We start from the raw sequence: 23,515 nt of genomic DNA on the forward strand, positions 1-23,515 counted from the left end.
CACATTCATGCAAACGGAAAGTGAAGGGACATGGATCCACCCTCCTGTTGGGGCAGATCCACACAAGTCCACCCTCAATAGCCCACTTTTATTTAAAACAATAAAGTAAAAAGAATCACTCTACTACCTGATTTTAAGACTTATATAACGGCATTAATCAAGACAGTATGGTGTTGGCAGACAGACAGGTAAATAGATAAATGGAACAGAATAGAGAACCCAGAAATAGCCTCACGTAAGTATGGCCAACTGACTTTGGACAAAAGTACAGAAGCAGTTCAGTGGGGGAAGGACAGCTTCTCAACAAATGGTGCTAGAGCAACCAGACATCCACAAGCAAAAATAAAATCTAAAAAATACGTGAAACTTACACCTTATAAAAAATGAACTCAAATAAATGAACTCAAAATGGTTCACGGATTTAACTATTAAATGTAAAACTATAAGACTCTTAGAGTAAAATGTATGTCAAAATTTGGGGACTTGGGTTATATAAAAGGTTTTTAGATATGACACCAAAAACATGATTCGTAAAAGAGAAAAATCAATAAATTGGTTATCTTCAACACTGGAAACATTTGTTCTGTGAGACAGAACAGAAGACCCTGTTGAGATGATGAAAAGACAAGCTACAGACTGGGAGAAAACAATTGCAAACCACATCAATAACAAAAGACTCATTTCTAGAATATATCATGAACTCTCAAAAATGAATAGCACACAAAAAATCAAATAATCCAATTAGAAAGCAGACAAAAGACATGAAGAGACAGTTCACCAAAGGGCAAAAGAACATATGGACAAAAAAATGAGCACATGAAAAGATGTTCAACATCCTCAGCCATCATGAAATGCAAAAATAAAATCACAGTGAGTTATCACTACATACTTATCAGAACAGCGACATTTAAGAGAGAGAGAGAGCGAGAGAGAGAGAGAGAGAGAACACCAAATCTGCTGGTGCAGATGCAGAGGAACTGGATCCTTCAAACACTGGGAATGGGGATATAAAACAGACACTCTGGAAAACAGCAGTTTGTGAAAAAAATCTAAACATGACCCATCAATCACACATCTGGGCATCTATCCTAGAAGAGTTAACGTGTATGTGCACACAAAATTTTGCACAACGTTTACAGCGGCTTTATTTGCAAAGTTAAATACTGGAAACAGAAACGTCCTTCAACAGGCGAATGGCTGAACAAATGGTGTTCTCTCTACACCATGAAGGACTACTCAGCAATGAAAGGAAAGCGCTATTACCACACACAACTTGGATGGATCCCAAGAGCGTAACGCTGGGTGAAGAAAAAGCCAATTTCAAAGACCACATACTGTATGATTCCATTTAGAGGGATGATTCCAGGTAAAACCTCCCATACTCAAGGGGGAACCTTTGCCCTCAGACTGGAGATAAGGAGGAAACCATGCTCAGAGTCCTTGCCAGTGCAAGTCTCTGCTGCGCCCAGTAGCTTTTCCATTGCCCATTCGGGCTCCCACCCAGACAAGCAGACCCTGACTCGGGTGCCCTTCCATCACTGGGTATCTACCTGAGGTTGGGCTTGTTCGGAAGACCAGTGGTCAGTGTCAACTGCTCCCTGGTCTGACGCTTCTGAGAGTTCACGTGAAGAGTTGATGGACACAGGTCCACCTTGAGGTCTGGGCTGATGGACACACGTCCAGACTTAAGCCGGGGGAGATGGATATGGATCCACCCTCCTGTTGGGGCAGATCCACACAAGTCCACCCTCAGGTCAGGAACTGAAGGACAGGTTCACACCCTCAAGTCAGGTACTGAGGGACACAGATCCTCCCTGTGGTCAGGGCTGATGGACACAGGTTCATTTTCTGGTCAGGGCTAATGGATATGGATCATCCTTCAGGTCAGGAATGATAGACATTGGTCTACCCTCAGGTCAGCCACACCTCCAAACCCCGTCACCACCCTGCATCCTCTGCCTGTCAGCTCACCTGCTATCTCCTGGGTTACTGACTGTCCTCCACAGTCACAAATCCTGGGCTGTGGCAGGCAGCCACAGGAGTGGCCAACGTATTGAGAGGAAGGTAGCTTTCCCTCAGTGAGTAGATGATACACACATCTCTGAAAATGTACCAGGAGCAGCCCAAGACCATAGCGATGGACAGGAAAGTGAAGCTTCTGCAATGTCAAAGGAACCCTGGAGGAGGCAGTGATCTCACTGACCATGTTAACAGTCAGATGGGGAACCACCAGGCTAAGCATCTTAATACCTACTCAAGAGTATTTTATAAAATTCAATATCCGCTTATTAAAAGAAAAAATTCAAAAGCAACTCAAATGGTTCACTTTCTTGAAATAATTAGCCATATACTATTACTCCTAACCCAAAGCATCACAATTAGTGGTAAAACCCTATGTAACTATCAAAGCCAGACCAAAATAAAAAAATGCTCACCCTATTACAATCATTTAACATAGGATGAAAAAGAGAAAGCAAAATTATCACGATTTGAAAAATATACTATTGTAGATCAAAAAAAATGCAACAGAATTAAGTAAAACATTATTGCAATCGGTTTCAAAAACCGTGGACCAAACAAGCTGAAATTTTATCTTCATTAAATTCAGATAGACATGGTAGAAGTTATATTTTGAAAAAACTCCTGGCCATATTTAAACAAAATGCCCAGGAGATGGGATAGGAGAGCCCCTAGGTGGATCAGAAGCAGAGAAAAGACACTGCATTGAGCATACTGGTGATTTTTTAAACCAAGCTAAAACACAGTGCTGACTCCACTGAGGAAACCGAGGCTCAGGTGCCGGAGCGAGCACAGCGAGTGCTTGAGAGAGAACAATTTGACTATAGCTATGCAAAATTAAAACAGACACACCATTTAACCCAACAATTCCACTACAAAGAAATACCGCAGGCTATCCTCGTAAGATTTGCTAAGACATTTGTAAAATAGGATGTTCATGACACCCGTAGACACGAGACCAACCTCTAGAAATAAAGTGGCCGCCAACCAACAAGCCAGTGGTGAGGTCACACCCCTCCCTCCCTCCTGCAGCAGGAGGCCATCTGGTCACTTAGAAATGACTGGGATTTATCCTGGCCAACATGGTGCAACCCTGTCTCTACTAAAAATACTAAAAAATTAGCTGGGCGCAGTGGCGCACACCAGTAGTCCCAGCTACTCGGGAGGCTGAGGCAGGAGAATCGCTTGAACCCAGGAGGCAGAGATGGCAGTGAGCTGAGATTACACCACTGCACTCCAGCCTGGGTTACAGTGCAAGACTCTGTCTCAAAAAAAGAAATGACTGGAAATTGTCTGTGCCTCCAAGATTTCTAAAGTCTGTCACCTAATGAAAAGAGCACAGAAGACAAAATGATAAACTCCTATTTGCATTAACCTCTGGTGCACACCCAAATTGATTTTCTAGAAGGAAATACAAGATAGCAAATATCTTGGAGGACTTAATTTTTGTATCATGTGTGGATGTTGCTTATATATATATATATATATATTATTGCACTTTAGGTTCTGGGGTACATGTGCAGAACATGCAGGATTGTTGCATAGGTACATACATGGCAATGTGGTTTGCTGCGTCCATCCCCTCATCACCTATATCTGGCATTTCTCCCCATGTTATCCCTCCCCAACCTCCCTACCACCCCACTGTCCCTCCTCTGTTCCCCCCTCAACAGACTCCAGTGTTTGATGCTCCCCTCCCTGTGTCCATGTGTTCTCACTATTCAACACCCGCCTATAAGTGAGAACATGCAGTGTTCGATTTTCTGTTCTTGTGTCAGTTTGCTGAGAATGATGGTTTCCAGATTCATCCATGTCCCTACAAAGGACAAAAACTCTTTTACACTGTTGGTGGGAGCGTAAATTAGTTGAACCATTGTGGAAGACAGTGTGGCAATTCTTCAAGGATGTAGCTCTTATTTTTTAATTCAAGCTTCAATATTTAAGTGTGACGAGAAGGACAAAAGCAGCACTCAATAAAAAGAGAGAGACCGAATTGGGAGGCTTCTGGGGGTACCTACTAGAGAGGACAACTGTGCTGCCAGGTATTAGGAAACTAGAACAGAGTTTAGTCCCACGCTGGCTCAGGCAATGGCACGTTCCCCACCTGGTGGGCCCAGTGAGCATAACAACCCTAACAGGCTGCACACATTCAGGCAGACACTTGACTCTCTGGATTCCATTACACAAAACCACCAGGGAAGTAAACGCACTTTCCTGACCAAAAGCTCTGTCTACAATTTGCTTCATTTAAACATAACAGAAATAACCTAAATATCAACGGAGGTTGATTAAGTAAATGCTTTCTCTAACTTAGACTGGAAATCTATATAATGATTTTTCAAAATAATATTTTTGCCTCCATAAAAAAGAATGAGTTCATGTCCTTTGCAGGGACATGGATGAAGCTGAAAACCACTATCCTCAGCAAACTAACACAGGAACAGAAAACCACCACCACATGTTCTCACTCATAAGTGGGAGCTGAACAATGAGAACACATGGACACAGGGAGGGAAATATCACACACCAGGGCTTGTCATCGGGTGGGAGGCAAAGGGAGGGAGAGGATTAGGACAAATACCTAATGCATGCAGGGCTTAAAACCTAGATGACAGGTTCATGGGTGCAGCAAACCACCACGACACATGTATACCTATGTAACAAACCTACATGTTCTGCACATGCATCCCAGAACTTAAAGTAAAATAAGGACCAAAAAAATCATATTTTTCACAAGTATTTAATAGTCTAAGGAAACGTTTATGATATATTGGCAAGTAAAAAAAAAAAAAAAACAAGCAACCAAACTGCCTGTGCATCATCCAGTCAAGTTTATTAAAAAATATATAGATACACACACTTAAGAAACGGGAAGGACCAAAATGTTCATGATAGCTTTTTTATGGGATGGTGGAATTACAGATAAATGCTTTTCATTTTTTCCCTTGTGCATTTTTGTGTTTCTCTATATTTTCCATAACCAATTACGTTTACGATCAGGAGAGAGTGCTGAGAGAAAAAACAGAGCCAGCGTGAATGCCCTGGGGGGTAAGGTCCGATGGCAGGATCTCATCCTTACAGCACTGGTGACAGTGGCAGTTGGGAGGACCTGAAGCTACATGCATGGTCACCCCCGTTGCAGGGTGGGAGACCAAACCCCTAGGAGGACGTCCAGGCCACTCAGTGAGGGACGGATCTGAACCTACAGGAGAGGCATCAGATGTGTGGGGTCTGACACAGTTTCTCTGCTTGACCAAGTTTGAGCCAGGCTCTGAAATTTCTCCTAGGCCCAACGGTGCACTTACTTATAAAATCCAGTTTTAGCAAGAACACCCCACCCTCAATATCCCATCACCCTCCTATCTGATCATGTTCCTCATCTTCCACCAGCCCCAGGGGAGCCAGATCACCTGGGCCTGTCTTCAGCAAGAATTGTGCTAGGTTGGTTGGCCAGCATCCCCTTACGCCTATGTTTCCTCTTAGAAATTTTCCATCCACTGACCCTCACTCCCCTCCTTCTATTAGGAGCTGAGTCCAACCTCTCTCCCCAAAGGCATGACTCCACTGCTGTGGTTCCTATGCTATAGCTATGGTCCTGTGTACAGACTATCTTACTGTGTTTTAGCAAGTGTGATTGAATAATTTTTTTCTTTTCCTTTTTTTAATTTTTTTTTGAGACAGAGTCTCACTCTGTCACCCAGGTTGGAGTGCAGTGGTGCAATCTAGGCTCACTGCAATGTCCACCCACCAGGTTCAAGCGATTCTCCTGCTTCAGCCTCCTGAGTAGCTGGGATTACAGGCACCTGCCACCGTACCCAGCTAACTTTTATATTTTTAGTAGAGACGAGGTTTCACCATTTGGCCAAGCTGGTCTTGAACTCCTGACCTCGTGATCCACCCTCCTTGGCCTCCCAACATGTGAATAATTTTCTCAAATAGCTCCCACCCTTCAGACCGTGACTGGGCTCTTGTGCAACACTGCCACCTAGAGGCTGGTCCCCACCGCCCTGGCTCCCACACCACTGAATAAGCACAGCTGGGGTACAGGGACCCTGAAGGAGAGGACAATTTGAGGTGGTCCCAGTCTGTCCAAGAGCCTTTGTAAGCCGTTACCCTAAACTCAGGACACGTTTGCTCACAAAAGCTGCGCCAAGGTCACAGATGGCGCAATGCACTCTCCCACCTGATGCCTAATTCCAGCTCCAAAGCTGGGCTCCATCAAAAGCTGAGGCTGGCAGGCCTGGGCTGCATCTGGAGGTGTGGGTGACAGGGGGGTGAGAAGAGTGGTGACAGGGCTGGATGTCCGCAGAGGGTGACTGCTGCAGGTGGGGGCTGCTGTGTGCACACAGACTGCACCTGCTCCTCTTGTCTTTGGCACACACCCTGCTGGAACCACCACAGACAGCCTGGCAGAGACCACCCGCCTGCCGCCCCCCATCACCACCCTTTGATGGCTCCTGCAGTGGAGATGCTATTCTCCTCCCCATTTCAGACTTGCTTTCACCCATCACAAGGCAGCAGCACAGCAGTAGGGAGCCCCGTCTCGGGGGCAGATGGAGATGAAGGGGTGACACTGGAACTGCAAAGGCCCAGGCTTCCAGGCTCACCCTGCCCATGGCACCTGACACAAAGCTGTGTTTTCCATAACTGGGCAAAGCTGAGAAGCCCAGGGTCCTGGGGTGGGGAATCGGGCACTGCGGGCGAGGGGTCAGAGGTGGAGACTGCTGACAAGACAGTGTTTTGGCCGTCTGGACGTCCCAGCTGGGCTGCTGACTGAGAGTGCCAGGGGAAGGCCATCTGCAGGCAGCACGCTCCTGCACAGAGAGGAAGCCGGGAAGCCGCACAGGCACAGATGAGGCACAGGCTTGGATGCAGCAGACAAGGACAACAGGTGGGCAGGGCCAGGCTTAGTGTGAGGTCCACCTAAGGAGGGAGGGCCCAGCACATGTGCCCGGAATGAACATCCTCAGAGGCTATTTAGACAGCAGGTGGGGACTTTTAGCTTGAACTTACAGGTAAGTACAAATAAATATATACATTGTGGACAAATACAAAGAATGCCAAGGAGCAAAAAGGTACACCATAATGACTTTTGCAGGAAATAAAAAGTAGTTCAGCTCTGAGCAGCATTTACAAGATTATCCACTGTCAACAGGGAATTCTGCTCTAGCCAAATTGCATGGGGACCACATTGGGAGGGCGGGACAGAAATCAGTCCCCAGCGGCTCCAGCACAGCAGGCTTCCCTGCCACTCCTACCTTGTCATCGTCCTCACAAGTCATGACATTGGAGAAGGGGATCTCGGCCTTGAACATCTTCCGGCAGTGCATGAGCTGCACCAGCAGGTAGCAGACGGTCTTGAACTTCATCCTCTTGGCCGGTTTTATATCTGAGAGAATCAGGCCTGGAAATATCTGTCCAAACACACAAGGGGCAAGGAGAAACGCTGTGAATGAGACACATTCTGCCTCTCGGGCTGGGAATGTGATCCTGATAGCCACAGCCACCCCAGGGCACTGGGATTCATTTGCTTATCACCTACTTCAAGCCTGGCATTGGGGAGCATGCCAAGAATACAGCAGCAAACAAAACCACAACCCACTTCCAAATCATTCCATTCTCAAACTGCACCAAAGGCCTCTAAAAGTCAAAGTGATGCATGGAGATCCTTAAGCAAAGTGGGAGGAAGTCTGGAGGCCCTGGTCAAGAAAGACAACCAGGGCTTGGAGTAAAGGTCTTCTGTTACCCCATTCAGTTCCCAGTATGTCCCCTTCTACAGACAAGGAAAGAGACTGTAGGATGAGGAGGGCTGGGCGGTGCACCCAGCTGAGGCTCAGAACCTCAATTCCCTCACAGTCCTCATGTTCTGGGTAAAATTCCACCTGCAAAATCAGATGAACATCACCCACTCACCCCTTGAGGCCTTCTCGAGATCAAATGAGGTGATAGGAGAGTGGGACCCCATGAATGTTCACTGTCATTGTTCCTGCTGGCCGGCCTGTCTTCTGAGTGAGCCCAAAGCTCCTGCACTCCCCCAGCAGATCTGACCCCATCTCCTCTCCAGGAATGTGGTACCCTTTTTGGTCTCAGTGCCCACCTCTCACCTTCACCTTCTCTGGCCCCTACAGGTAGGCACAAATCTCCTTTACTCTTCAAAACAACAAAACCCCCTTCTTCTGAGCATTCTCCCTCTTCCCCTCCCACTATTCGAATTTCTCTAAAGAGGGGCTGTACAATGTACCTACCTTGTCACCCCCTTTCACCCTCACACTACAGGACTGGATGCTATTGTCTATGTCAGTGTGACAGAGCCCGGGAGCCTGCATCCACTGGGCTGCACCATGACTAGCTCCCATAGATTGTTTATTTAAAAAGAGCCAACACAGTAATGGCCCTGCACCCTCACCTGAACCATCAACCCTCCCCTGAGCTCAAACCCCTCACCTGTGTCCCGCATCCTCACCTGAGCCCTGAACCCCTCATCTTAGTCCTGAACACCTCACCTGAGCCCTGAACACCTCACCTGAGCCCTGCACCCTCACCTGAGCCCTGAACACCTCATCTGAGCGCTGAACCATTCACCTGAGCCCTTGCACTCTCACCTAAGCCCTGAACCCTTCACCTGAGCCCTGAACACCTCATCTGAGCCCTGAACCCTTCACCTGAGCCCTGAACTCCTCACCTAAGCCCTGAACCCTCATCTGAGCTCTGAACACCTCACCTGAGCCCTGTACCCCTCACCTAAGTGCTGCACCCTCACCTGAGCCCTGTACTCTAACCTGCCCCTAACTCCTCACCAGGGCCTGAAAGCAGCTTGATCACTCTTGATCAGGTCCAAACCACTTTTCTCTGGGCAGGATGACCTCAAATGCCCCACATAAGATGGTAACAGCTCACCTGCATGCCCAGCACCCCTTAGTTCACAGAGGTCCCTACCCCTGGCCTCCCTGCAGGGTTTCATGCCCACTTGGCAGGGGAGGCAGTGAAGGCCCAGGGAGGGGAAGGAGGACACAGAATGGCCTGCCCTGAGGTGACTCCAGATCTCTGACTAGGGGTTCTGGCTCCCTCACTAGCCCCTTCCCACAGCAGTAAGAGGCAAAGCCCAGGACAATAACAGTGGGGATACCCCTCCCCTTCTTAGCAAGTTCACAGCCCGGAGGTGCAGTGTTTGGAGAGGAAGCAGAAGCAGTCACATCTGTAAAGCTCTGCACAGGCCCAGCAGCTAAGGACCAATCAGGTAAGGGGGGCTCCGGTGCCTACCTTTCGGCGATGGGATGGCACAATAAAAAAGGTTTCGATGTTATGAGTTTTCAAGAAACTGTTCCTCTCATGTCCGTAACCTGGTTCTACTTCATAGTCCCCATTCAAGCACGCGAGGGTCGTCTTTGTTATATGAACCTTCCTATAAAAGGAGGAGGTAGAGGTGGGATGAGTGGGGAACCACGGCTGTCAGAGTCTGGGGGCCTCACCGGGAAGGGGCACAGGCAGAGGCTTCCCCCGCCCCAAGGGCAGGCTCCACAGGGAGCATTTGAGCTCCCATGCAAGTCCGCCCATGCCACGACGGAGGGCCCAGGCAGACAGAGACTCAGCAGGGCCATCAGGAACCATGCCCAGCGGGACAGAGCAGGGATGGCTGAGGCAGAGGACACAGGGCTGGCTGAGGTGGGGGACACAAGGCCAGAGGGAGAACAGAGGAACCAAGGGAGAGAAAGAATATGTCAAGATTCATTAGGGAAGTCGAGAAAAAAAAGTGGCAGTGATGTGAAGAAGAGAAAGAGGAGAGGAGAAATGGAAGTCCCTCCCCAGCCACAGTCTGGTCTGGCAGCACAAAAAGTGGGCAGACCCCACCAGGCAGCAGGAAGTCAGGGCTGGCCACGGTGTTCACACACAAGGTGGGGTGGGGAGCAGGGTGGTGAAAAACGCGCCGTGGCGCCCGGCGTTCACGCCTCCCCAAGCCAATCTTCCCGTGAGGGCAGGAAAATTCCCCACAGTTAGCACCATCTCAGCAGAAAACTGAACACCCACGGCCTCTGCTCCTTAGCAGGGCACGCCTGAGTTTGCAGGTTTATGGGGTGAGAAGCAGGCTCCCCAGCTTCCAAAAACATTCCCTGCAAACCCAATTCTTCACTTCACTGCACAACCTTTTGAATTCCTCGAAGGGTAACAGCCTGGGATTCATAATTAAACTTTAAGGCTGGCTGAGGACGAAAGCAGGGAACCCGGCTCAGATGGGAGGCTGCCGAAGGCAGAGCTGCCTCACTCACTGGGGTCCTGAGAGGGTGAGGTCAGGGCTCGGGAGCTCAGGAGGCCTTTCCCAGCAGCGGCCCCACCGGGATCCCCAGAGGAGCAGGCGGGTGGGAGAGGGAGGGAGAGGGAGGGACAGAGAGGGACTCCCAGGCCAGGATGAGGAGAGGCCACAAAGGGGCCAGAAGGCAGCACAGGCAGGTTCTCTGACTCCACCCTCAGCTTGTCCCTGTGCTGCCTTGTCCACAGGGGCCGATTCCTGCCAGCAACTCAGAGCGCTCAGATCCCCGGGCCCAGTCCCTGCTGGGATGCTCCCTGGGTGCCCCCATCAGCAGCTCCCGTTGGCCTGGAGCAGGCAGGGAGCTCACAGCAAGCCTCAACCATTGCTTCTTGCTGCCCCTCCCAAGGGGCCCTGGGGGTACCTGGGGGCACTGTCACCCCCATCAGCCTGGCCCTGAACTAGGAAGGTCACCGAGGCTATCTGGAAACTTCCAGGCACCACAGTCTCCAGAAGGGCAAGATCTATGCATTCCTGTGTTCAGCTGATGCCTCATCCATTCCCTCAGCAATGGAGACGGCGGCGGCATAGCCCGACTTCGGGAGCCGAAAGGGAGAGGAATCCGCCAGTTCTCACTGAAGCCCCTGCTGTATGCTGAGCCCAGGGCACACTGAGGGGCAGCCAGCATTATGGAGAAGCTGCCTGCTATGGTAGCCACTGCAAGATCACACAAAAAGATTACAGGACCCGGGGGTGACAGAGGGGTGTGCTGAAAATCTTCCTCAAGACAAGGCTTAGCCTGCCACAGAGCACAGCTGTCAACAGCCCAAGACGCTTCTCAGAGAGCCCAAAGAAGGCATCATCTGTGGCCCAGATGTCCATGAGCTCCTAGATGGCTGCGTGGAGTTTGCGGGGGAAGGGGAGCTCTAAAGTCCCAGCACTTTCCATTTGCATATTTGAAAAAATGAAACCAAGGACAACAAAAAGAGAAGCGATGTAGTGACAATAAGCCATGAGGACAGCACCACGCCATGGGCAGAGGTCCCCCACCCATCTGGTCCCATGACGGCTTTTTGTAGATGTGCACCAGGCTCAGGTGGGCCCAGCACAGAGCCGGCAGCCGGGCTGAGTGGGATGCTCACCACGGGGAGGCTCGTCAGCAGGTGCAGCTGGGACAGGCAGGCTCCTCTAGGAGCACTCACACAAGTGCCCTCAAGAGCATGACCCAGAACCTGAAGCAAGAACTCAGCCCAGGGGATGTGCAGCCCCCACCCGCCTCCCTCCCCGCCCCACCCCAACCCAGACTTACCCTGGCAGGCCAGCAGCTTCCATGACATTGGCCAGGGTCACATCATTGGACCACACATCGTACTGCCACTTGCGCAAGCCCAGGACACCACAGAGGACCCTGCCCGTGTGCAGACCCACACGCATGTTCAGGTCCACCTCGGTGGCTTCAGCCACAGACCTGCAACACAGGCACAGAGCGTGGGGCTGGGGCCCATCTTGCATCTACCCAGGGGGCCGTCTTGGTCTGCACTGCTAGGCTGTGAGCACCAGGGAAGCTGGGTCTTGTCCCTGCTGCATGTGGCCAGAGCACGAAGGTCTCCTGGCATGGTCAGTGGACAGGGTGCCTTCCTGCCCACCTGTGGGCTGATGACCTTAGGCAGGAGGGGTGGCTCTGGCCCATGCTCCCAGCCAGCTTACATCATGTCCACACCAGACCCATGAGTTCCCTTCATGGCCTCCCAGAGGGCTCTCCCTGCCCAGGGCAGTCCCCAAATCCCAGGTGGATGGACCTGGTCATCACTGTGGAGTGTGTCGTTCAGACTAACATAGGGCTCCATGCAGCCACTGCTCCCTCGCAGGGACCCAAGCCTGCTTGCTGGCCACATGCAGGCGACAACCTGCTGGAAACATCCACAGGATCCGCAGCCCAAGCATCCCACCCCTTCCTGACATACACTCAGCCTTAGGCCTCACTGCAAACTTATGGTCAAGGCCTGGAGGCCACATCCAGACATGAGGCTGGTGACATGAGGGGCGTTCACCAGGAGCCGGGGTGGGGACAGGAGAGTTTGGAAAAGGGCATTAGGGAAGGGAACAGAGGCAGAGCAGGTGGTAAGAGAACTGAGGGCTTCTGGGGAACCCCAGGCAAGCCTAACCGACTTTGGGTACATAATGCCCATCTCTGTGCCTTAGTTTCCTCATGCATAAATCCAGCTCCGGCTCTGACAAGCTTTGAAATCATTTAAACTCAAACCCAGTGCATCTCAAGGCTTAAGAGGCCAACCTCCTCTTCCTATTTCATCAGGGGTGAAAACACTAATGAAAGCTTTGAGGAGTCGGGGCGGGCCATCAGGTGGTGACAATAAGCCAGCTCAGCCCTCACTGTGCCCTCAACCCTGCCTGGAGTCCCATTCTGGAGGCCACTGTATATCACATTTGTCAATAACAACTCAGTACATGCAAGGCAAGGCTGTGCCACCCACCCAAGAAGCCTGTGTCTGGTTCACCTTCACCCTGACTTCCCACTGAGGCCTCCTTTCTGGAGTCCCTGCCAAGGCTCACGGAGTACCTGCTTGGCACAACCCCACTGCTTCCCCAGCCTCCACCCAACCCCTGCCAGCCACCCATCACTACGCACTTCATCCTTACAAGGGCCTGTCCCCCAAAACCATAGGACATGAAGGCCTCGGCAGCCATTCCAAGGCAGATGGCTGCCCAGACCTCAGAAACACACAAGTCCCAGCACACGTTCAGAAACCTCAGTTAACTCAGAAGTAGCATGCCACAGATTTACGCTACGTGGAAGTTAGACTACTGATATATCTTTAATACCTATGTAGTTTTACATATTTTGAATATACTTTTGTATTTTAACTAGAAGCACTGAAACCAAACGCTGAAATAAAAATTTATTTTTCAAAATTCACAGAAGGAAATGAATATGGGAAAATATAAATAACTAAACAAAATACGCACTGTCAGCAAGGCATCTGCATTGAGGCTACTTAGCAAAAATGGTGACTTGCACCCTTGGTGGTCATACGGAAAAATGAAGTTCCTGTTCAAAATCTGATTCATGGTTTGCCTATCACCTGTGACGGACAAGACTTCCCCCATGAAGTGGACACACAAATCCACATCCCTATGGGTGCAGAGAACCATGTTGCTTCAGACAGAATCTTGCAGAATCAGCCACCGGCTCTCTCTTTCTGGGAGCTGATGAATCAATACTCGCAGTGGCTGCTAGAACCCAGTCTATTCAGGCTCATTTAATCCAAGAGCTCATTAAATTCTCAAAACAACTCAGAGATGCAAACACTATTCTTCCATTTTACTGCAGAGAAAACTAAGGACTCGAGGAACCTGAAGCATCCCCTGAGGGATGGGAGCCAGTAATCTGGCAGGTTCCTGAAATCAGAAGCTCCCCAGCCCACTCAGGAAACACAGCAGCTGGGGATGAGGTGGCGGAAACCCTATAAAATGCCATTTTGGTAGGCCAGAACTGGCTGGCTGGGAGCAGCTTCCTAGGGTGACCTAATACTCAGGGCCTCTCTGGGAGGGGAGCAGAGTTGGTTGTGTGTGTCAGAGGGGACGGGTCTCTGAGCAGAAGGTGAGTAAGGACAGACCTCACACAGAGCAATGCCCCAGTGAGGAAGAGGGACTCAGACCTGAGTATCCCCCAAGCCAGGCCCCAGGGAGGGGTTCAGGCTTCATGTGACTTCACTAGCAGGAGAAAATGCCCCCTTCCTTCTGCTCCAAGAGTGTCACACATGACTTCCAAGTATGGAATACAGAGAGGGAGCATTGGGAAGCCTCAGACTGAGCCTCTCATCACATGGAAGGTCAGAGATTGACACAGGCACTGATGTGCTGCTTGTATCCCTGTAACCTGGCCATCATGGGAGTCCTGCAGAAACCCCACTGGAAATTCAAGGTCAAGGACTGGTCCCAAACCTCAGGACATGGGGCCTGGCCTTGTCAGCCTGGCTGCAACAGCTGGGAGGCTGGTCCTGCCATCCTCATCCTTCCAATGCTCCGTGGGCTCAGAGACAGTATGTCATGAGGTGGAATCAGACATTTCACAGAGAAGAAAAACTGAAGCTCCAAGACAAAAGAGACATGTCCAGGGTCACACAGCGCTTCAGAAGCAAGACCAGCCCAGTCACCAAACTCGCTGGACAGTTAGGATACTTCTCACCCCCATCTTCATCTGTCCTATAGACAGAAACCACCTGGCCCAAACAGGGAATGTATATCACTTTTAAATAATTCACTAAGAATCACACCAATAACAATTAATGGGCATTTCCTTAAAATTATTTACCACGCTCGTAGTTAAAGCCCAAGTTTGAGAGAGAGATGGATCTGATCTAGTAGTGGAGGTCAGGGCAAGTAATCTGGGGACAGGGGCAGACTGCCCAGGGCCAGCTGCACGAGCCACGGGTCCTTGGAGACACCCCAGCCCACTGCTCTGGCCTCTCGATGCTACGGCTCCCAGAGAGCCAGGCTGCCCAAGCTGGGTGGCTGAGGAAGGTAGGGGCCCTGTGCTCCCACTTCCAAGTCCACTGTTCTTTACCTTGTCTTTACAAAGAGATGCCCCACCCTGCACTTCAGAGGGCCTCTCTCAGCCCCAGCTGGATTCACACTGGAGCTTCATTCGGCTCATAGGCATTTGGCAAAATGGGTCCTAGACTCTTCCCAAATGATCGATCTGTGTGAAAAATAACTAGACGCTAGGCATGGAGGGCCTAGGTTGAGAGATCAGAAAAGGAAAATATGTCTATTCATTTTTTCCATAGAAATAAACATTCTTCAAAGTGAAAAAACAAGACCATTGCCCACTTGTTCAACAAGGGAAAGACTTTCTCCAACCTCAGAAGCCAAGAGCCAGCTCTGGATACATGCTTGCTTGCACCTGCAGCAACTTCTTTCTTGTGCTACCAGCAAAGCACTGAAGAGGGGCTGACAGTGGAGCCCCAACCCCCATCCTCTATCAGAGCAGCCTCTGGAACCACAGAGTCTGCATGAGATGCTTCAAGAATCTTCCCACCAGCCAAACCATACTGATATGACTTGGCTCTATGTCCCCACCCAAATCTCATGTCCCGTTGTAATTCCCAGTGTTAGGGAAGGGACCTGGTGGGAAGTCACTGGATGATGGGAGCGGATTTCCCCCTTGCCGTTCTCATGATAGTGAGGGAATTCTGCCAGATCCTCTTGTTTGAAAGTGTGTAGCACTTCCCCCTTTGCTCTCTCCCTCCTGCTGCCATGAGAAGATGTGCTTGCCTCCCCTTTGCCTTCCACCATGATTGTAAGTTTCCTGAGGCCTTCCCAGCCATGCCTCCTGTACAGCCTGCAGAACTATGATTCAATTAAACCTATTTTCTTTTTAAATTACCCAGTCCCAGGTAGTTCTTGATAGCAGTGTGACGACAGACTAATACACATCCCTTATTTGCCTTAGGATTTCCTCTGTCCACTCAGAATTCCCCAAGCCTAGAACAGACCTCTCTGTGGGCCTTGGAAAGGGACATATCTGACCCGCAGGCCCCTTTCCTTCCTGGTCACTCAGGCACTGAGCCTGCCACGCAGAGCTCTACTGAAAGAGGAAGTCAGTGGGCAACCCCTGAAATTAGTGTTTTGGGGCATGGCCCACTCCTTTGAAGATGGGAAGGGCTTTCTGGAACAGAAGCAGACTCAAGACAGGAAAAAATGTAGATGAGAGTGCAGACCTCACTACTGAGAAGTGGCAGGGGGCAAACAGAGCCAGTGTGCACAGCTGCCAGGCCCAGCATGGAACCCTGAGGGGAAAGGTTAGCTCTGGCCACTTCACCTGTTCTGAGTGCTTCCCAAGCAGTGCTTATGCTTCCAAACTTTCAAATAAAACACTCTACTCTAAGGTAGGAGGAAGAGAAAGACATTACATAAAGTGTCCTCCTCTGCCTGGGCAAGCTCCTCCTGTTGATAAACAAATTCCATCCTGAATGTGCAAGGCAGGAACACACAAAGCCCAATGTGGCTGGCAGCAGATGCACCAGATGCCAGGATGGTCCCAGCAGAAGGCCAGCCATGCAGAGCACACACTGGTGGGTCCCAGAGTCTGTGACAGTCTGAGGAGGAAGAAGGGCTTGTTTGGCTGGGAAGTATCTTCCGTGCTCAGTCTTCGCTGGCTTTTCTTCTGGTCCAGAGCCAAGAAGCTGAGTGACAGGAACTCTGGTGTGCAGAGATTCCTGAGGCCCTGGGAACACTCTGGGAATCAGGAGCCCAAGCAGACAGAAGCCAGAGAAGGCCCAGGAAGATGCCCCCAGCACTAGGATAGACCAGTCTCAGGTAACAGGGCCAGAGATATGGAGCTGGGGGCACCAAAGTCTGGAGAACCTCACAGACTGACAGCCAGTGGCTGGAATGTCAGGTGAGCTGGTCAAGGGGACACAGGTTTAGGGAGCAAGTCAACCAGAAAATGGAGCAAGCCAGGTGGGTTTGCAGCTTCAGGCAGCTCCATGCCAGGTGTAGAACCAGAGGGCTGATGCAGGGCTTCCCGGGCAGCAGCCAGAAAGAGGTGCGCCTGCAGAAACAGCTTATAACCCATCAACATTCATATCAAGCAGAAACAGGAGTGGAAGGAAGGATGGCACCCTTTAAGGCCCTCATGTGAGCGATGGGGGAATCACTGAGCACAGGAGCATAAGCAGCCAGGTGAGGAGACCAGGGGCCAACAGAAAGCACCAGACCCCTCTCAGGAGGACCCCGGTCGGCACAGCTAGGGTCGCCAACCTTCAAGAGCACAAGACCATCTGGTTCAACTCCGTGAGCCAGCTGGTTAACCAGGTCAGCCCACATCATTCAACTCTGCTTGTGTCTGTGCTCGGCACGCACCAAGTTGGGACTTTACAAATATTTACTAAGTGAATGGACGGACATCTGTCTCCTTAGAGCTTCCACCTACAGAGCCTCATTTTCCCCCAAGGAGATCACACAAAACCAGATCTGACATGATATATGATCTATATACACACAAATAGCATATGATATGTGATGTGATATAATGTGATCTATGACATAATGTGATATGACGATGTGATGCGATCTATTATGAAATAGGAAAGACAATTATACGATGTGTGATATATGATACAATATGTGACATGTAGATTATGTGATATGTATTAGATGAAACGTGTTATGTAACTATGACACGACACATAATATACAAGTGATATGTGGTGTAAAGTGATATATGATGTCATCTAAGACGCAACATACAACATATATGATGTGCTGTGATAACGTCCCATTGTTTCAGAGAACAGGAGACAGTCATCACCTCTAAGTCTTCTTCAAGCCAGGCGTCCTCCTTCCTTCCCGCTTCTGCCCAGCGTCTCCTCCAGCCAGGCTGCTGTTCTCTACATCAACGGCTCTCTGAGTGACTGCATACTAAGGTCAGCTGGGGGGCTTTTCCACTCTCAGTCCCAGATCACACTCCAAACAAGCCACCTCAGACTCTTGGGGTGGAGCCGCCATCAGGGACTTTGGCTCTCACAGGCGACTCTGACATGAAACCCTGCTGGAGAACCGCTGCCCCCAGGGTTCACCTTTGCTCGTGTCTCTGACATGCAGGTGCCAGAAGTAGGCGCAATGCCCGAGGTGCTGGCCCCTTCCTGATCGCCTCTTTCCAGTCACACTGTTTGTCTGCAGGAGCACCGCATGGGGCGGCCCACGAGGCAGCCATGCGGCACAGGGAGCCAGTGGGCTCACCCTGTCTCTCAGCCTCGCTGGCTGGGGTGTTTGCCTATGCGTCCTTTCACCCGCAGCTACCCATCGTCTCCCTACACAATTCTTACGCTACGACATTCCCGCTCTAGGTATAAAGCTATGCCCCAATCCCTGTTGGTCCCATCTCACTGGAGCATACCCACCTCTCCACATTTTGAGATGTTTGTTTGCATCTACACCTCATACATTAGCTCAGCTTTCTAGCTCCACACCTTCCCTAGCTTGACAAAAACATCTGTGTCTTCATCTCAGTCTCTGATAAGGATGATGACAATGTAACACTGACCAGGAAAGGGGCAGGCCTGGCCTCATAGGTGTAATATTCATTCCATGAAAACTCACCTGCCTGGATCCCAAGCCTGTCTCCCCACAGAGAGAGCACCTGAGACCCAGTCACCTTACTGAGTGAAGAGAAACACACACATTTACTTCCTTTTAATAGAGAATTCAGCTAGATTGGGGCCAAACCTTTCTGAATGTCTTATCTGGCTAAGCTAAAAACTAATTTATTTTTGCATGACTCATGCATACCTGGCAATATGCAGGATTCCTGTGGACAAAGAAATACAGTCATACACGAAATGTAAAGGTGGGAATCACAGAAGCATCCTTTCACACACAGGTTGGGCTTCCTGAACACAGCACCTTCTTGATACTGGCATCATTCTCTGCAACCTCAGACAGACCCACCAGGACAAAGTGAGGTCCTGAGTGGGGAACCCACGTGGGGCAGAAGGTGGCTCAGCTTCCAGGACTCAACGTGCAGACACCCGTCGGGGTACTTACGTGATGGTGTCAATCATGTCGAGCCCCATCTCCACACAGCAGTGGGCGTGGTCGGTCTTGGGCTGGGTGAGGCCCGACACGCAGTAGTAGCAGTCCCCCAGAATCTTGATGCGGCGACAGTGGTTCTCCTTCAGGGGAGGGCAAGGCACACAGTAAGAGACAGCGCTGCAACGGCTGTGAGCACGTCTTCTGGCTCCACCACCTCTAGATGCTGGTGGCCACAGAGCACCAGCAAGACACACTGCACCAGGGCCATCACCTTCCCGCCAGGTCACACCCTTGTGTGGTCAGCAGAGTCTTGAGGGCCGGGACCAGGCTTGCATCGATCTCCTTCTCCCTTTCCCCATACCTCGCTCATGGCCTTCTTCCCCTGGGTGGTCCATCCCCCGTTTGCTTCACTCAGCCAACCCTAAAGGGTGATCCTTCAAGATGCAGCTTGAATGCCTCCTCCATGAGGGATCTTCCTCGACTTCCTTTATTCCCATGGAACCTCCCTTAGCCTATTATGGTCCATCACCATGCAGACCATCACAGACAGCCCTCTGGAACATGCTAGATTCCCCCCGACACCTGCTTCCCCCAGGAAGGGTGGACTTCTCACCCATCTGGGTGTCCCTGGGGCTTCTGACCTCCCCACCCACAGGGCACACTCCCAGGAGGCAGAAGGCACTGGTCAAAGCTGAATGTCCATCTGCTCATTTGTACAGTGGTATGAAGACCTTGTAGTGTCTTACTTGGATCAATCCGTGTCAACTGGGATTATCATCACAACTGCTGTATTGATTTCAGGGACAACATTAAAACAGCAGCTCTAAAACATTTCCATTTCAGGACCCCTTTATGTCTTGAAATCTCTGAGGACTTGCTAAAAACAAAAACCGTTTGTGTAGGTGGGTTGTAGCTACTGACATTTACCAATAAGAATTTTTTTGTATACAAATGCATTTAAAAATAATAATGAATCCACTGCATGTTAACATGAATAACATTTTATGAAAAATCATGACATTTCCCCAAACAAAAGACAATGCACGAGCAGCACAGTACTGCAGTCCACTTCTGTGAGCCTCTGTGGTGCCATCGTCTCCAGGGCAGACAGCGGATTCTGTGACCCACTTCTGCATCCAGCCTTAGCGCTGTGCTATCTCCGCAGATACCCATGAAGGAACCAGCCTCACACGAGCACAGTGCTGGATGAGGAAGGACTTCAGAGGTCCCGCGAGATGGTCTCATAAGGCCACAGAACTCCTCCAGCCCCACTCTGAGAACACATTGGTGGCTTGTATTTAATGTGATCCTTTGGTTTCCTACAAAGGACTGGGGCCCTACAGGTCCTCTCGAATGCTGAGTTAACACAAGTGTATTTGGGATAAGAATGCTCAGCTCTCATGATCCCTGTGCTCACCTGTGCCCCACATTCTCAAAGAAGAGGAACCTGGGCCAGCACAGAGTGAGTCAGGGCAGGGACAGGCTACACCGACCGCTGGGAGCCCCAGTTTCCAGGCTGAGCAGGGATTGGCCTACCAGCTGAATGGCCTGTCCATAGAAGTATCTTCCCAGAGCTGAGCAGACAGCTGATGACCCTGCTGCTGTCCTGAGCTGCCCTCAGGCCTGGCGCTGAAGGGACCTTAAGGGATGGTCCTGGCCACCACCCAGCATCTGAGAAGGGGGCGCTGTTGGGCATGCAGTTGGCTCTGTGCCCAGCTCCTTCCACCGCTGAGCCTCCCTCAGCACTCCAAGACGTGGATGGGAGACAAGGGGAGGAGGTGACCGGAAACTTCAGTCTGTGGAGAGGACACTGAGGCCAGCCTGGAAAAGCCCAGGGGCTGAGTCTGTTCTGTGAGGGCCTGGCACACTCCTCCTGCTGACAGGCAGCTGGTCACAGAAGGGCAGGTGACAATCCAAAGACGTTCAGGGTCTGGCCACTTCAGATCCACTCCATCTCTGCATGACTGTGACAACTACTTAACCCTTAGAACCCTGGCCTCCTTATCTGTGGAAGGGGGTCCTCCCACCTGCCCTCGTCCCCCGGCAGGCTGAGCTGGAGCTGACATGAACCCATGTCAGAGGCCTGGGGGCACGAGTTCAGAAGTGGGTGGGTTCTCATGTTCACTCCACCCAAGGGCAGGCTGCTTGGCCCCACAGCTGCCGTTTCCCAGGTGTCCAAATGTTTCAAAGGGGTCAGGATATGCCTGCTTGGAGGCTGGCTGTGGGGACCAGCGACAATCTGGGTAAGGGTCTCCATGAAGTGGCTGGCACCATGGTTACTGTCACTGCAGCAATGACAGGGCCTGGGACCACAGTCAGTGGTCACAGAAAGGACCAGGTCCTGTCCCAGAGAAGGTACAGCCAAGAGGCCACAAAAGTGACCTGGACACTGGGTTGCTGCCTGGTTCCAGTGCCCATTCACTGGATCCCCAAGGTGGGCTGACAATGCCAGTCTCTGTCCTGAAAAACTGAAGGCAGGGCCCCGGGCCCCTCAGGCAGCCAGGGATGCGGCTGGCCAGCCTTCTCAAGCCATCCTCACCAGAGCCTCCAGGCCCACAGTCAGCTCTGGGCTTCCTCCTGCGACACTGCCCCACTGGCACTGCCCTAGCAGGCCCCATGCATTCAGGCCTGCTTCCAAACATCCCCCAAATATCTCCAATGGCCAGAAGCAGGCCTGAATGTACGGGGCCAGCCAGGAAGGGGCAGCCGACACACCTCACACTCAGGCTTCCTCCACCCCAGCCCTCGCCACCTCCCAGCCCTCCCTGAGATTAGAAACCCCGTGAGCACTCACAATCTGTGACAATGGCCCTGACACATCAGGATTTCTTCCCAGAGGTCCCAAAGGTGGGCTCAAGACCCCCCTGGGAGCCCACAAGAACCACAAAGCCCACTGGCTGCTGGAACTCTTCTTGCACACGGTTTTGAGAGGGTCACCAATCCCCAACTGTAAGGTCACCAATCCCCAACTGTGCTCTGGACGTCGAGGACTGAGGGTGACGTGGGTCCCTGATCATCCCTGCATCTCATGCGCGTGAGTGGACTCAGGGACTGTGGGCAACCGCTAGTGTCCCTGCCCCCACCTCAGCTCTGAGCTGTGTCCCCAGAATCTCTCCAGGGTCCCGTGAGTACCAGGGCCTCCTGGTCATCTCTGTGTGTCCAGAACAAGCTTATCCCTGGGGTGGGACAGGTGTGCAGGACAAGACTGCTGACAGGACAAGCGTGCATGAGTGAATGGGCCAGTCAGATCTGAAGGTAGCAGGGCCTTCAGGGTAAAAGGCAAAGGAGGGGCTTGTCAGTAGAGCTGCTCCAAACAGCCCACCATATGACCCCAACTATCCTATCTGACACTAAGACTTGGCATGGCCACCACAGAAAAGGACATCACTGTGGGGCTGGCTGGGATGGAAACTTCAATTACTATCTCTACAGGAGTCCCGTGGAAAAGGAGGCATAAACAGCACACAGGAATGAAGGCCGAAGAGATGCCCATGGAGCCTCAAGTGTGACCGTCACTGCGCCGGCATGGGTGAGCTGTGAGTGGGGAGAACCCATCCCTGCATGAGGACCAAGGGCAAAGCCATCTAGCACGGACCATCTACATGCACATGGCCGTGTGGCAAGGCCTTACAAGCAGATGAGGGCTTGCGTATTCTAGAGAAATTATCCAGAACGGTTGTCTTTAGAGCAACAATCCTCTCCAGGAACCTGGGCGACTCAAACCATCCACACAGGTGTACACAATTCCAGCTCACCCAGCATCACACATGAGTCTGGGTGACTCAAACCATCCACACAAGTGTACACAATTCCAGCTCACCCAGCATCACACATGAGTCTCTGGAAACTGTTCTCAGATGCAAAGCTGAGGACCCTCCTGGCCCCTCCTGGCATCCCTTTCCCACCCACCTCCACCACCCTGGCACTGGTGGAGACAGCTTAGAACAAATGTCGAATACATTGTTTTATTTTATCTTTAATCTCAGAGGCCCTGGCTTTTGTTAGCAAGCTTAAGAGATCAAAAAAAGGTATTTCTAATTGGTTTCGGTGTTTCTGATTTTAGACTCTTTTGTATAAATATGGAAAGACAGCACCTAGAGTCCACTGCACTAAGCACCGCAGGGAGTGTTGTGTCTCCTCCAAAAGAAGAAAGAAGATGAGATGGAGGGTTGGCAGGGGCTCAAAGACACATTCAGCCCTGAGGGACCAGAGCTGCCTGCCCCTCCCTCCTAGGCTTGAAAGGGACAGGACTGCAGGCAGGTGACGTGACAATAGAAGCTTCTCAGTACAACAGAGCAGCTGCTGGATGATCCAGGTAGGAAGGTCTCCTGATTTGCTCCAGGTGTGGCCTAAAGAGCTGCAGCCGGCTCACAGACAGCCTGGACCCATCACGGCCTTGCCTGAGCAGGCAGCCACAGGAAAGGGTCTAGAACAACAAGGGCTCACCTAAGCCAGCGCTCTGACCCTGCCCAGCCCCAGCACCCATCCCAGAAGGGCACTGAAGTGATGTCTAGAAGAAAGCAGTCAGTGGCTCAGGAAGATCCACTGCCAATTCCAGAGCTCTGACTGCCCAGGCCCCTCTAGGGCCGGCTCTACAACAGTGGAGTCCAGAGAGGCCGGAGGAGGATGTATGGACTCACACACAGCACCCCAGTTCTGAGGAACCTGGGAGAAGGAGGGGATGAAAAGCCTGAATCA

General features: G+C 51.1%; 1 protein-coding gene across 1 annotated transcript in view; it reads right to left on the bottom strand.

Annotated features, from left to right (window-relative positions):
• The window catches only part of ADCY1 (adenylate cyclase 1), a 126,529-nt gene that overhangs the window by 38,885 nt on the left and 64,129 nt on the right, over positions 1-23,515 (bottom strand). Inside the window, exons 5-8 of the mRNA XM_012458522.3 lie at positions 18,830-18,957; positions 11,571-11,729; positions 9,280-9,421; positions 7,278-7,433 (exon numbers count right to left, since the gene is read on the bottom strand). Coding sequence (XP_012313945.3) covers positions 7,278-7,433; positions 9,280-9,421; positions 11,571-11,729; positions 18,830-18,957 — 585 coding nt within the window. The remainder of the gene's footprint in view (positions 1-7,277; positions 7,434-9,279; positions 9,422-11,570; positions 11,730-18,829; positions 18,958-23,515) is intronic.

This window comes from Aotus nancymaae, unplaced genomic scaffold, assembly GCF_030222135.1.
Source record: "Aotus nancymaae isolate 86718 unplaced genomic scaffold, 86718_ANA_hifiasm-v0.15.2.pri h1tg000065l, whole genome shotgun sequence".
NCBI classification, from domain to species: Eukaryota; Metazoa; Chordata; class Mammalia; order Primates; family Aotidae; genus Aotus; species Aotus nancymaae.